The 14,112-nt window shown below is 39.0% G+C and overlaps 1 protein-coding gene across 4 annotated transcripts in view; it reads left to right on the forward strand.

Moving 5' to 3' along the window:
- arel1 (apoptosis resistant E3 ubiquitin protein ligase 1) overlaps positions 1-14,112 on the forward strand; it is a 74,810-nt gene that overhangs the window by 52,748 nt on the left and 7,950 nt on the right. For all 4 annotated transcript variants that reach the window (XM_041214535.1, XM_041214534.1, XM_041214536.1 and 1 more), the window contains 7 exons: positions 160-235; positions 1,393-1,502; positions 3,659-3,838; positions 7,530-7,655; positions 9,887-10,016; positions 11,374-11,432; positions 13,493-13,582. In XM_041214535.1, the coding sequence (XP_041070469.1) occupies positions 160-235; positions 1,393-1,502; positions 3,659-3,838; positions 7,530-7,655; positions 9,887-10,016; positions 11,374-11,432; positions 13,493-13,582 (771 nt within the window). The remainder of the gene's footprint in view (positions 1-159; positions 236-1,392; positions 1,503-3,658; positions 3,839-7,529; positions 7,656-9,886; positions 10,017-11,373; positions 11,433-13,492; positions 13,583-14,112) is intronic.

The raw sequence follows: 14,112 nt of genomic DNA on the forward strand, positions 1-14,112 counted from the left end.
GTTCCATTAGTGCATAAGTTTAGGCATTCATCTGACAGAGCATTATAATTTGAGCAATCCAGTCTAATGTGTAACTTAGAAATGATATAATTTGACAGGAATTCTAATTGTAACTTAGTTTGTTTTCAATTTCTGTTTTAAATTCCTGCATTCCACTAGTCCCTGAAGGCCACACGAAACTTCTCAGTCTCTGATTGGACCAAGAATTTTGAGGTGATCTTTCAGGATGAAGAAGGTCAGTACTAGAGTCACCAAAATTTTGCAAAAGTGGTGTGTGCTTTAATGGAACAAACCCCACTTGTTATAAAATCTAATTGGTCAAGGTTGACAAATGTAGGCTGTGATGATAAATTAATGTGACTGAGACACTAAGTTTCCTTTGGATAGTGTGGGATTTCACAGACCCTTGAGAGTTTTGCTTTTGTTAGTCGCCTCCCTCAGGATTTAACCCACAGCATGCACCTATATTCTTATTTATCACCAAACAGCACAAATTAACAGTGTTGTAGTAAGAAACAGTAAGAAGAATAGTATGACAATGAAATGTCAGCTGTGCTCTGTTGGTGGAAATGTGTGTGTTCTCTTCCCTTTTCTGTGACTTGGTTGAGAACCTTGAGGCAACCTGCTTCTGGATCAGCACATTTGCTGCTATATAAATATCTGCTATAAATTGCAAAAGAATAGCCCAGTTGACTCATTATTATTCCTGCACATAAGCAAATTAGTGCAAATGCTGGAAATCTGAAATAAAAACAGAAAATGCTGGAACTACACAACAGGTCCGGCAGCATCTGTGGAGAGAGAAATAGTGTTAACGTTTCAGATCAATGACCTTTCAATAGAATTGGGAAAAGTTAGAAATGTAATAGGTTTCAAGTAGGTCAAATGGGGGAGGATGGGAAAAGAACAAAGGGAAAGGTCTGATAGAGTGGATTGTTCAATTGTGTATCTGCCAAAACTTGCTTGCACAGTCACATCTTTTTCCTCAGCAACTGACTTCACTTCTGACTTATTCCAATCTAAATTCCACCCAGTTCTGTTTCAGATCCTCTTCACGTTCCTCCGTCCACTGCTCTTGTTGCCTCCTGAAATGCCATGTTGCTGTTATCAGTTATCCAAAGCATTTTGCTGCAAGATCACAAGTTAATTGCAACTACAATCAGGTCATCTTAATTCACCCATCCCAAACTGCCCTAAAGTAGCCCCATTGCAGTAATTAATTCTTAAAATGATTTAATAGTTCCTACTCTATTTGTGCATTAATCACAATTTCCCAATATCAGTACCAAAGTTACCTTGAAGAATTGTCAATATTCTAATCAAAAGAACGTAAACTTACTTTCCTGACGTGATGCTGGAAAAATCTAAGGATGCATTCATGTGTTGTTTCAGCATTGGATTGGGGTGGCCCACGCAGGGAATGGTTTGAATTGACCAGTAAAGCACTCTTTGACAAAAGCATTGGTCTGTTCATGCATTTCAGTGACAATAACCAGGGGCTGGTGAGTATACATTTCACTTAAAGTTCTACAAAGTTAGGTTTAATTTCAGCTTGTAATAAATTATTGTTTATTAGGCCCCTAGAAAATATTATTTCTCTCTGGAAAAAATGATATTTTAAATGTGACAAGTAGGGAAGAGGGGGGAACTGATTGGATAATGCATTGAGTTAGGATTTTGTCCTTCGAACACTGGCTCCTGTACTGTTGGGAAAGCCTCTCTTTCCTGGCTGTAGAAGCCCAACATGAAATGAGCTTAAAGCGATTCCCTTATTCAAAGGCTGCCAATTTAGTAATATTTATCTGATTTTTTTTTTGTGTGTGTGTGCACTTTAGAACTGAGAGAGGTTACTTATCTGGTTAGTTGTCTCATTGTTATGATAAATTGATATGACTGAGATGTCCTTGTGTGGAGAAATGCAAATGTAAGCCAGGGCTCAGTAGTAGCTCTCTGCCCCTGAGTCAGAAGGTTATGAATTCAAGTGCCATTCCAGCATTTATGCGCGTAATCTAGTCAGAACTTCAGTGAAGTACTGAGGCAGCCCTGCATTTTTTCAGGCCTTGTCTTCCAGAAGAGGTGGTAAATACAAGCACCATCTTCCCTCTCAGGTGGATATAAAAGATCTCATGGCACTATTTGAAGAGCTGGGGAGCTCCTCAGTTGACCTAGTTAATATTTATCCTTCAACTAACATCATAGAACAGCTTATCTGGTCATCTTCTATGTGCTGTCTGTATGCAAGCTAGTTGCCATATTTTCCTATGTTATGAGGGGAGAGTCGAATGCCCCCTCTCTTTACCCTCTCCTTTTTTTGACTGCAACAGGTTTGTGTTTTTAAGAGGATTTACTTGCCAATTTGGTGCATGCCAGGATCATAGAAGAACCAGTTGGACAGATTTTATTGAGTTTAACAAAGAAAGAGGTTAGCTTAATTATACTTAGGCTGATCTGAGTAAAATAATAAATTAAGTTCTGTTACACTTGCACCACTTTACATAACACACACATTATGATTACAGACTGGGGAAGCATAAATTGGTCAAATTAGAGTCCGTAAAAATAAAAGGAACATACAGTCTGTAGTTTGGCGACTCGGCTGACTTCAGGCTGAATTGTGACCTGTAACTTTCTTTTGATGGTTCCAATGCTTCCAATTTAAAGATGTAGACAGCTGAATTGGCTTTTCTCCTGGAGATGGTAGTGCTGGTTTGAACTCTTTTACGAAGTTTCTGTCTGCAGCAGGGGCATCCCTGGGTGGTCACAGTCAGAAAGCAGGGTTTGAAGCTTGCAAGGTGGGCTGGAAAGAGCGGAAGGAGAGAACCACTCGGATCTTTTCATCAACGTCTCAGTTGCTTGTTCTCTTACTACAGAGAAAGCAGAAGCTTAAAACACATGCAGAGTGGGCATGTCACATGACCACCCAGTGATTCAAACGTGGTTGTCACTAGTGCATTCCCGCTTGCTACTTTAATCAATGTGTGTCTGGGAACTGCCCTCTCACAGTGATGGCTCCATTGTTAAAATGATGGGTTCAGGGTATTCCCTTATAGTTCAATGAGTTCGTGTCTGGGGAAACCCTGACAGCTAGGGTCCTATTGTCCAAGCGATCAGGCTTATCGGTTCATTTCCCAACAGTTAAATACCTCAGGTGATTACCTTGGTGTCTTGCTAATGGGGACAGACGTGGTTCACTCATTCCCCAAGTAATTGTCCTTGATGGATCTTTGCAGACATTCTGTCTCCATCCCTGTGGATTGGAATGTGGAATGCACAGTGATGCAAATTGGGGTAGCCATCTTTAGCTGTGGGCTCAAGTTACCATTAGTCTCTGTTTAAAAAACCCCTGTTTTTAAAAGTTCAATTCAGATTTCTTGCTGGTGGATTAAAAATCATTGTGACATTAAGCACATTTTCATGACACACACTACAGCAGTGATTAACCTGAAAAAATACTTCATTTCCTGTGAAGCACTTTCAGAAAGCCTGAGGTTGTGAAAGGTACTATATAAATGCAAGCTTGTTATTTTCTGTTTGCTGCGGGTAGCAAGTGCCAACTTGTGAGCCTACATATGTTCTATGTTACTGGTGACTATCTTTAGTTTTGTACAAAAATATATTTTCTTAATGACGGAGGGAATTATTTTCTTTGGCTATTCAGGTGCACCCAAACCCAGAACGATCACCTCATCTCCGACTAAAGTTGTATGAGTTTGCAGGCAAAGTAGTTGGCAAGTGCTTATATGAATCTGCTCTAGGTGGAGCTTACAAACAGCTGGTTTGTGCACGTTTTACTCGTTCATTCTTGGCACAAATCATTGGACTCCGGATGCACTATAAGGTAATGCGTGTTTATTGGTTAATGTGTTCATAGTGGCTTTGGAATATATGTGACTGTTAATGGTACAGCCGACGGTAAATGCTGAGCTGCTGAAATCCCAGAGGGAAACTTGAAACAACTGCCACAACTTGTTTTGCAATTTTTATAAATTTCGAGATGCATGCCTTGAATTCAGTAGTAATAAGACCACCAAGTCTTGTAAGTTTCTTACAAAATTAAATTAAACCTTTAGAAAAAATTATTTTAAATACATAGATCTACATATTACTACTATGATAACTTCTAAATCCCCTAATTAATCTAACTCCCAGTTACACTTTTGTTAAGGCAACAGTAAGATGCATAGATTTTAAAAGGCCCAGGCAAAGAAACATGATGCCCTGAATAATGCAATTCGAAGTGGAGTTTTCTTAACTTCAGTTCATTGTAAACAGCAGCTTAAGGCTTAGATGCTGAAGGTGTTTCACACTTAGAAGCATAGAAACTAGGAGCAGGAGTAGGCCATTCAGCCCTTCGAGCCCGCTCCTCCATTCATTATGATCATGGCTGATCATCAAACTCAGTAGCCTGCTCCCACTTTCTCTCCGTACCCTTTGATCCCTTTTGCTCCAAGAGCTATATCTAACTCCTTCTTGAAAGCATACAATGTTTTGGTCTCAACTACTTCCTGTGGTAACGAATTCCACAGGCTCACCACTCTCTGGGTGAAGAAATTTCTCCTCATCTCAGTCCTAAATGGTCTACCCCATATCCTCAGACTGTGACCCCTGGTTCTAGACTCCCCCACCATCGGGAACATCATTCCTGCATCTACCCTGTCTAGTCCCGTTAGAATTTTATAGGTTTCTATGAGATCCCCCCCACCTCATTCTTCTGAACTCCAGTGAATATAATCCTAATCGAATCAATCTCTCCTCATGTCTGTCCCGCCATCCCAGGAATCAGTCAGGTAAACCTTCGCTGCACTCCCTCTATAGCAAGTACATCCTTCCTCAGATAAGGAGACCAAAACTGCACACAGTATTCCAGGTGTGGTCTCACCAAGGCCCTGTACAATTGCAGCAAGACAATCCTGTTCCTGTAACTCTTTGTACAAGGACACCCAGGTTTCATTGCACATTCCCCTCTCTTAATTTATAGCTATTCAGCCTTCCTGTTTTTGCTATCAAAATTTATAACCTCACATTTATCCACATTATTTCATCTGCCATGCATTTGCCCACTCACTCAGCTTATCTAAATCACACTGAAGCATTTCTGCATCCTCCTCACAGCTCACCCTCCCACCCAGCTTTGTGTCATCTGCAAATTTAAAGATATTACATTTACTTCCCCCATCTAAATCATTAATATATATTATGAATAGCTGGGGTCCCAGCACCAATCCCTGCGGACCCCACTAGTCACTGTCTGTCATTCAGAAAAAGACCTGTTTATTCCTACTCTTTGTTTCCTGTCTGCCAACCAGTTTTCTATCCATCTCAATAAATTACCCCCAATCCTATGCACTTTAATTTTACATGCCAATCTCTTATCTGGGACTTTGTCAAAAGCCTTCTGAAAGTCCAAATCAACCACATCCACTGGCTCCCCTCATCAACTCTACTAGTTACATCCTCAAAATTCCAGTAGATTTGTCAAACATGATTTCCAATTCGTAAATCCATGCTGACTCTGTCTGATTCTGCCACTGTTTTCCACTTGCTCAGCTATTAAATTTTTTATAATGGACTCTAGAATTTTCCCCACTATCGATATCAGGCTGACTGGTCTATAATTCCCTGTTTTCTCTCTACCTGCCTTTTTAAATAGTGGGGTTACATTAGCTACCCGCCAGTCTGTAGGAACTGTTCCAGAGTCTATAGAATCTCAGAAGGTGACCACCAATGCATCCACTATTTCTAGGGCCACTTCCTTCAATACCCTGGAATGTAGATTATCAGGACCTGGGGATTTATCGGCCTTCAATCCCATCAATTTCCCCAATACCGTTTCCTTACTAATACTGATTTCTTTCAATTCCTCCCTCTCACTAAACCCTCTGTCCCCCAACATTTCTGGTATGTTATTAGTGTCCTCCTTTGTGAAGACAGAACCAAAGTATGTATCTAGTTGGACAGCCATTTCTTTCTTCCCCATTATAAATTCCCCTGTTTCTGACTGTAAGGGACCTATATTTGTCTTCACCAATCTTTTTCTCTTCACATACCTATAGAAACTTTTACAGTCAGTTTTTATGTTGCCCGCAAGCTTACTCCCGTACTCTATTTTCCCTTCTTAATCAATCCCTTGGTCCTCCTTTGCTAAATTCTAAACTGCTCCCAATCCTCAGGTCTGTTGTTTTTTTCTGGCCAATTTGTATGCCTCTTCCTTGCATCTAATACTATCTCTAACTTCTTAGATCTTAGAATGCCTCCCTGTACACATAGCCTTTCCTCCTATATACATATTTTCCCCTTTGAATGCAAATTCCCATTGTTTCACTATATCTTTGGACTTTACCTCTCTCTGATAATAAAAATCTCCGATAGTACTAATTTTACCAGTACTCGTTGGGAAAAATGAGCAAGGTTTCTGAACCTGGCTAGGTGACATATTTCACCCCTCCTTTGAAAACAATCTAATCTGGTTTATTTAAAAATGCAAATGTTCCCTTTACACCTATGTCTACCGACTTATTAATTTATCTTCTAATATATCAAAGACCAACTGCCTTTAATTCAATTAAATCCCACACACACAAACATAGACACAGATCCCACTATTATTCTACTTAACAAATTCCAATAACATTATAACAATTATCACATCTTCCTGACATGACCTTTCATCAGAACTGGAAGATGTTCAATATTAATTTTTAATAATGAAAGGTCTTTGATCTAAAATATTAACTATGTTTCTCTCTCCACAGATGCTGCCTGACCTGCTGAGCATTTTCTAGCATTTTCTGCTTTTATTTCAGTTTTATAGCATCCACAGTATCTTGCTTTTGTTTTGAAATACTTATGCAGGACTTTACACAAATATTTCCGGTTGACCTGGCAAAGATTTTGAATTGGCCAACAATGTGACCCCCATTTCCCCACCAAAACATCCCTCATAGTCCAACAAAACTCAGGCCTGATTGGTGTTTACAAGACTAACTTTTTAATTGTGGCACTGTGCTCTGAATGGATTCTCTTCCTCTGCTTCCTTCTCCAGGTTTAAATTGTTTTTAGGTACCACTGAAGCAAATGGTTGCCTCCAGGATGGAGCTGCAGGTTATTCAGAAAGTGAATCTTCAGATGAAAGCAGTTAGAATAAGAGTGTAACTTGTTGATTAAATGCTTTTCATCAGTTATACTCAACTGTAACCTTAGATTTCTATGTAAATTACTAGAATCCATGAAAGTTAAAAATATAATGGTTGGCCTGTTGGAAACCAGTTTGTTGAGGTTGGTTGTAAGTTCCTACCTTCAATCTAAATTGCCCATTAGCTTCTGACTAGTTAGGGACACAGATTATCAACACTGACACGAAAGGAAAATAAATCATAACTATGCCTTTTTCTTGTAATAGTGTCAATGACCCAAATGAGAAAAAAAAACTTTTCACTGTTCATATCTTTATTGCTTTGCCAAGTACCAGAATGTTGGCCTTTGTGATTACAGTTAACACACCACCTCTGTCTTTTCACCTCTGCTTGCAGTATTTTGCAACTGATGATCCAGAATTCTACAAGAGTAAAGTATGTTACATCTTGAAGAATGATGTGAGTGAAATGGACCTTGTTTTTGCTGAGGAAAAATATAACAAGTCGGGACACTTGGAGAAGGTAGAGTTGTTCAATAAATTCACTTGATAGGTCTGATATGCAATCTAATGTTGTGCCCTCGTCCTGCCTAATGGAAACCATCTAGCATTATTTACTCTATCGTAATCCTTTGTGATCGTGAAGATCTCTGTCAGGTCACACCTCATCCATCTCTACTTCAGTAAAAATAAGCAAGCCACAACTTCTCAATTCCCTTTTCATAACAAACCCATCATTCCTGGTAAAATCCTACTGAACGTTGCTGCACCTTTTCTAGGTTTTATATCCTTTAATAACCAGAGGACACAGATTAAGGTGATTGGCAAAAGACCCAGAGGTGACATGAGGGAACAACTATTTACACAGTGAGCTATTGTGATCTGGAAAACACCGCTGAAAAAAATGTTGGAAGCAGATTCAATAATCACTTCCAAAAGGGAGCTGGTAAATAATTTCAGAATGGGACAGTGGGACTAGTTGGATAGCTCTAGCATAGTGCTAGCACAGGCATGATGGATTTAATGGGTTCTTTCTATGCTGTATCATAGTGATTCTCAAAATGAGCAGTCAAAAACTGTATATAATACTCCAACTGCAACCTAAGGTTATTTACAAGTTCAACATTATCACATTGCTTTATACTGTAGATACAAAACCAAGGATTTCTTGTTATTCACTTGTGCTGCCAACTTCTAATGACATATTTTTGCATGCCAACCATTTAAGGTATAAATATTTTCTCCCTGTTCTAAAATGTATAACTTTGCATTTCAGTGCAGGGAAAGGTACCTGCCTTCTTGCTGTCTTTTTCACATTTTCTATACTAATCCCTCTCCCAAAATGTTGATGTCATAAGCAAATGTTAATGTTGCTCCTTCAATTCTTAAGTCCAAATCATCTGTCTATATCTTAAATAAAAGTAGTGCCTAACATGGATATGTGGAGCAGCACTCATCTATGTTTCCAGACAGAGAAACTTTCCTTTAACTTTGTTACTAATCTGACCACAAAAACCTTTCAAGTTTCCCTTGCACTTATTCTTACCCTTAATTCCCCTTTTGTAGCTTTTCTATATTTATTTACTCTATTTAACCAGACTTTTATATTCCTATATAATCTAAATAATCCTAATCTTCAAGGCAATCCTTTATTTCATTAACTGGAATGTGCTTGATTTGAACACTTTCCATATTCAATTTCAATATCAGTCACGGCAAAGCTTCCATTCCATTGGAAGCAGTTCAGAATGGGAGGGTTGTCTTATGAGGAAAGGTTGACCAGGCTAGGCTTGTAACTGCTGGAGTTTAGAAGAGTAAGAGGCAACTTGATTGAAATGTATAAGATCCTGAGGGAACTTGACAGGGTGGATGTGGAGCGGATGTTTCCTCTTGTGGGAGAATTTATAAGTGAGGGTCATTGTTTAAAAATAAGGGGTTGCCCGTTTAAAACGGAGATGGGACGAACATTTTTCTGAGGGTGGTGAGTCTTTGGAACTCTCTTCTTGAAAAGGCAGTGAAAACAGAGTCTTTGAATATTTTTAAGGTAGAGATGGATAGATCCTTGGTAAGCAAGGGAGTGAAAGGTTATCGGGGTAGGTGGGATAGAGATTTGAGGTTACTATCAGATCAGCCATGACCTTATTAAATGGCAGAGCAGGCTCAAGGGGCTGAATGGCCTACTCTTGCTCCTTGCTCGTATGTTTATTTTTGCTGATGTTTCCTTCCACTTTTTCTGTGCAAAGGCCCTTTTTGGTCTTGCTGTAGTTTTGTTTTTTTTTTCAAGCTATTAATCCTTGTCATTTTCTTTTTCCTTTTCCATTATTACATTGAACCTAAATCTATTTATTTTCTCCTTTGGATCTACTTGTTCTGCTTCATTACCCAGAACTATTTTTCTTTGTTATTAGAGGAGCAGCTTGTTACCTCTCTGTCCATTCCTGTATTTGATGGCCCATAAAGATACTAAGATTATTGCGTTTGAGATGCTGCATTTTAAATCAATCCCTTAACTTATGAAACACTCTTTGTAGCTTGTGAAACCTGTTATGCCCCCTACATTGAGGGTTCTGATTTGAATTTCAACTTCTGGCTAACTTCCCCTCCCTGACCCAGTGCTTTATGTTTGCGCCTTATCCTAGTACCTTGGAGCCAATTCTGGAATCACTGAGTTTACAGGCAGTATCGATTTGAAAGCTTCCCCAATATCCTTTCTTGGATTACCACTTTGAGATTGTTCATTTTATACCCTCTCAGGTTATAGAACTGATAGCAGGAGGTGCACTGATACCAGTAACCAATGACAACAAGATATTCTACCTGAACATGCTGGCACAGTACAGACTGGCCAATCAGGTGCGGCAGGAAGTGGAGTGTTTCCTTAAAGGTATGATATCACACCTGGTCAGCAATGATGGAAAATGAATAGAAATGAAGTGGAAGCATTTGCCCTTATTGTGGAGTCCTGGATAATTGGTCTAAGTGGCTAAAAAATAAATCATAATGTTTGACATAAGGACTAGAGATTGCCGTTTGTTCACGATCAAATGTTTGCATTTTTTTTTTTGCAAGGACAATTAATTTTGTGTCCCCTGCCTAATTCCTTCTTCCAACAGATCTAGATTTTGTCTGCTGAGAGATGTTAAAGAGTCACCTAGGATAACCCAACCTCCAGTCCTTTATTCTAAGAACAGCATCCTGGTTGATGGTGACCACTGTGTAGACAGTCCTCATGTTCTAGCACAGTCTGTTCCACGTATTTACCAACTTCTGTGTAATGTAGTTAAAATATAAATGGTATTCGCTTTCCTCCTTTTGAGTTCATATCCATGCATTTGGTACCACAATACACTTTGATATCTTTATTTTTAGTCAAAATAATATCAATTGAGAGATTTCTTTCAATGCGAAAATCAACCTAGTAAGAAGACACTTATTATAGCAGAGTTTTATAAATGTTTGTGATCCATGAGTTGGGGCAGAGGGGAAGATGATTCTTTTAAAATAGGAAGCCCTGTCTCCTCTATCTTGGCCATGTGTCAAAGAGGTCTACAGCACAGGAAAAGGCCCTTCGGCCCATCGAGTCTGTGCCACTCAAACAAGTACCTAACTATTCTAATCCCATTTTCCAGCACTAGGCCCATAGCCTTGTATGGCATTGCAAGTGCACACCCAAATACTTCTTAAATGTTATGAGGGTTTCTGCCTCTACCAACCTTGTCCTTCAAAGTGTGAAAATCCATTGTGAAAATCTCATGAATGCTAAATACTCCATCTAGCACTGAATTAAGTGTGCCAAAGAGGTGAAGAGAACTCTGAAAATGGGTGAGAAAAGTAACTGCTGCCTTGGATTCCAGAAAGTTGCAAGTTTAAATCACTGCCCTCATTTCCTGAAATAGCCAATTGAGAAAGGAGATAATAAGCAAAGGCTGAAGTATCTTTGTCATATCTGGGTAATCTGGTACTTCCTAACTGCAAGGGCATTGACAATGACTTAGACTGCGCATGCACCTTGTTCCTATCAGTTGTAAGCACTAGGCCAAGCAGACAAAAAATAGTGGAATAAAAATACGAAAAGAACAAACCTGGGATTGTTATACCTATCTTGCCTTCAGAACATCTCTGATTGTTTCCCAGTTAATTAATTATTTTCAAAGTGAAGTCGCTGTTTAAAAAGGAGAATGTGAATTAAGGAAGGTTTTCTCTAAATGATAGCTTCAAATTTTTTTCTGTTTTTTATATAGGTTTGAATGAATTAATTCCAGAAAATCTCTTGGCTATATTTGATGAAAATGAGTTAGAGGTATGTAATGGTACATGAAGTGGCTCATTCAATATCACTATGACCAATGTCCCTTCTAAAATTTTGTTCATGTGCGCAGCCTGTTTATTTAAATGAACAATACTTATATAAATTTTTTTGCATCTCTGGGTATTTGCGGTATCTTTAAAGGGTACAACATGTGAGCAGCTTCTGCTCCTTCTTAGTTGCTGAGTGGCTGAGTTTATAGGGAACATTGGTTGTGACTTTGCCTTGAGGCTAATATTTTGGCACATTTGTCTCAATATTAAGATAGGCATTTTGCACGAAGCCTGGCTGACTTTCTTTTGTATCTCCCCGTGCCAACAACCAGAATCAGCAAAAAACGGCTTTGAACCTAGAACCTCTGCTCTGAATGCCTCACCATTTGGATGTGGCCATTTGGCTAACCAATGAAATGTTATGTTGTTAATTCTATTGTTTTTGATTTTTGGTTTTGCGGGATCATGATGAAGCAAACTTTGCACTAATCTCTTCACACCACTAGATGGCACTAATGAACCTAGAATGAACTGGTGCCAACAACGTCTGTTTGCAGTAATATAAAAGCAAAATACCGCGGATCCTGGAAATCTGATATAAAAACTGAAAGTATTAGAAAAGCTCAACAAGTCTGACAGCATCTGTGAAGAGAGAAAAACAGTTAATGTTTCAAGTCCATTGTGACTCATCTAGAACATGCTGAGCTTTTCCAGCACTTTTTGTTTTTAATGTCTGTTTACAGGTTGAGGGTAATCCTGCAAACTACAATGGAACACTACAATGGTATGATATGCAACATAGGCAATTTTAAGATGAAGCGCTTGGTGGATAAGTAAGATCACCATTCCATGATCAAGAGGTGCGGCCTGTTGTCAAGTTTCTACTTATGGATTTAAGAAATAAATATGTGCACACTACTTTCCTTGACTGCTTGCTTTCTCCTGGAAGCATCTGACATGAATTTTTCCTGTCGTGTGTGTCATTTTTTTTATTTGCTCACGGGATGTGTTCCTAGGCCAGCATTTATTGCCCATCCTTAATTGCACCAGAGAAGGTGGTGGCGAACTGCTGCCTTGAACTGCTGCAGTCCATGTGGTGTAGGTACACCCACAGTTCTGTTAGGGAGGGACTTCCAGGATATTACCCCAGCATCAGTGAAGGAACATTAATATAGTTCCAAGTCAGGATGATGATTGGCTTGATCATTATGAATGAAGGCTCATACCAAGCAATTTAGTGTGATGCTGCTCTGAATGTGTGTACAATACTGTGGCATTGTTAAGGTGTTTGACTAAATAAAATATATATAATTTTTGTTTTGGTTAAAAGCTAAATTCGGTCTTTTGGCTTGCTGTTGTTTTAGTTTGTTTCATTTTCCAAACCTATTTCTGTCCACTCTTCAAAAATCCCAGGAGTATTAGTAGCTCTGTCATCACTGTTTCTCAGATTATCTTTTTATCCATGTTGCTCTACTTTTGCAACTTCTCTGTTTTCACTCGTAAGCATTAAAATCCTGTACTTATCCAAAGTGATACTGAGATTCTCCAGCTGAAAGCTGAAAATGCATAATGGGTGTCTATGGTCTCTGAAAGAGACAGACAGTGTGATGTCTGAAACAGTAGCCTTTTTTCTCTTTTGTGTGCTTCCAGCTTTTCTTCGATTTGCAGCATTCACAATTTCCCCTTTTGTGATTGAATTATGGCAGTTCTTTCACCAGGTATTTCTTACAACTAGTGGCTTTTGAAGCTATCCTCTTCTTTCACCCCTCCTGCCAATTTTTCAATTATAAATTCTTATGCCCACAATTGTAATGGAAACAGCCTATGTGAACTTGTCATTCTTTAATTGCACCCTCCCACCAGTCTTTCCCCATTTTCTCCTGAGCAGTAACCTCCCTCCTGTGCCACACGCTTTAAAACTGGGACTGTGGGCAATATTGCAGCAGATCCGCAGATCTTTTCTAAATAAAATTGATGTGTGTTCACTTTGCTCGTTAATGTTTAATTTTTAGCAGGTTGATAAAACTTTTTTGATTCTCATTGTTAAATTCTGACCCCCAGCTGTTGATGTGTGGGACTGGCAACATCAATGTATCTGATTTCAAGGCACATGCTGTCATTGTTGGAGGGTCCTGGCACTTCCGAGAGAAGGTAAACCCTAGATAGCAACCAGCTGCGAAGCTGTAACATGGTTGTTGGTGCGGCTTGGGGCTTTGTGTATTATAGGCAAACAAAGGATTTTAATATAAAACACACAATGTTTGAAATGCACAGCCCTGGAAAATGCTTTTGGGTACATGTCCTTTGTCAGGATAAACTTTAATTGCTTCGCTTTGATATGCACTACCATTGTGGTATAACTCGCCCTTTACTAATGTTTGTTATATAAATCAGTTTAGACTGAAACAGGGCAAGTCTTGCTTGCATTTGTGTATGGGTTGATAAATGCCAGTGGCTTTTGTGGAATGGTGATTTGGTGTTTTGTCATCACTATTGAGGAATAAAAACTTCACATGTTGTAGTTTGGTAGCTTCACCAACCAGGAACTGCAGCCAGATTAGTGACATTGAATAGTAGTAGTGATTTAAAAACAAAAAACTGCGGATGCTGGAAATCCAAAACAAAAACAGAATTACCTGGAAAAACTCAGCAGGTCTGGCAGCATCAGAGGAGAAGAAAAG

This window comes from Carcharodon carcharias, chromosome 20 (genome assembly GCF_017639515.1).
Source record: "Carcharodon carcharias isolate sCarCar2 chromosome 20, sCarCar2.pri, whole genome shotgun sequence".
In the NCBI taxonomy this organism is placed as follows: domain Eukaryota; kingdom Metazoa; phylum Chordata; class Chondrichthyes; order Lamniformes; family Lamnidae; genus Carcharodon; species Carcharodon carcharias.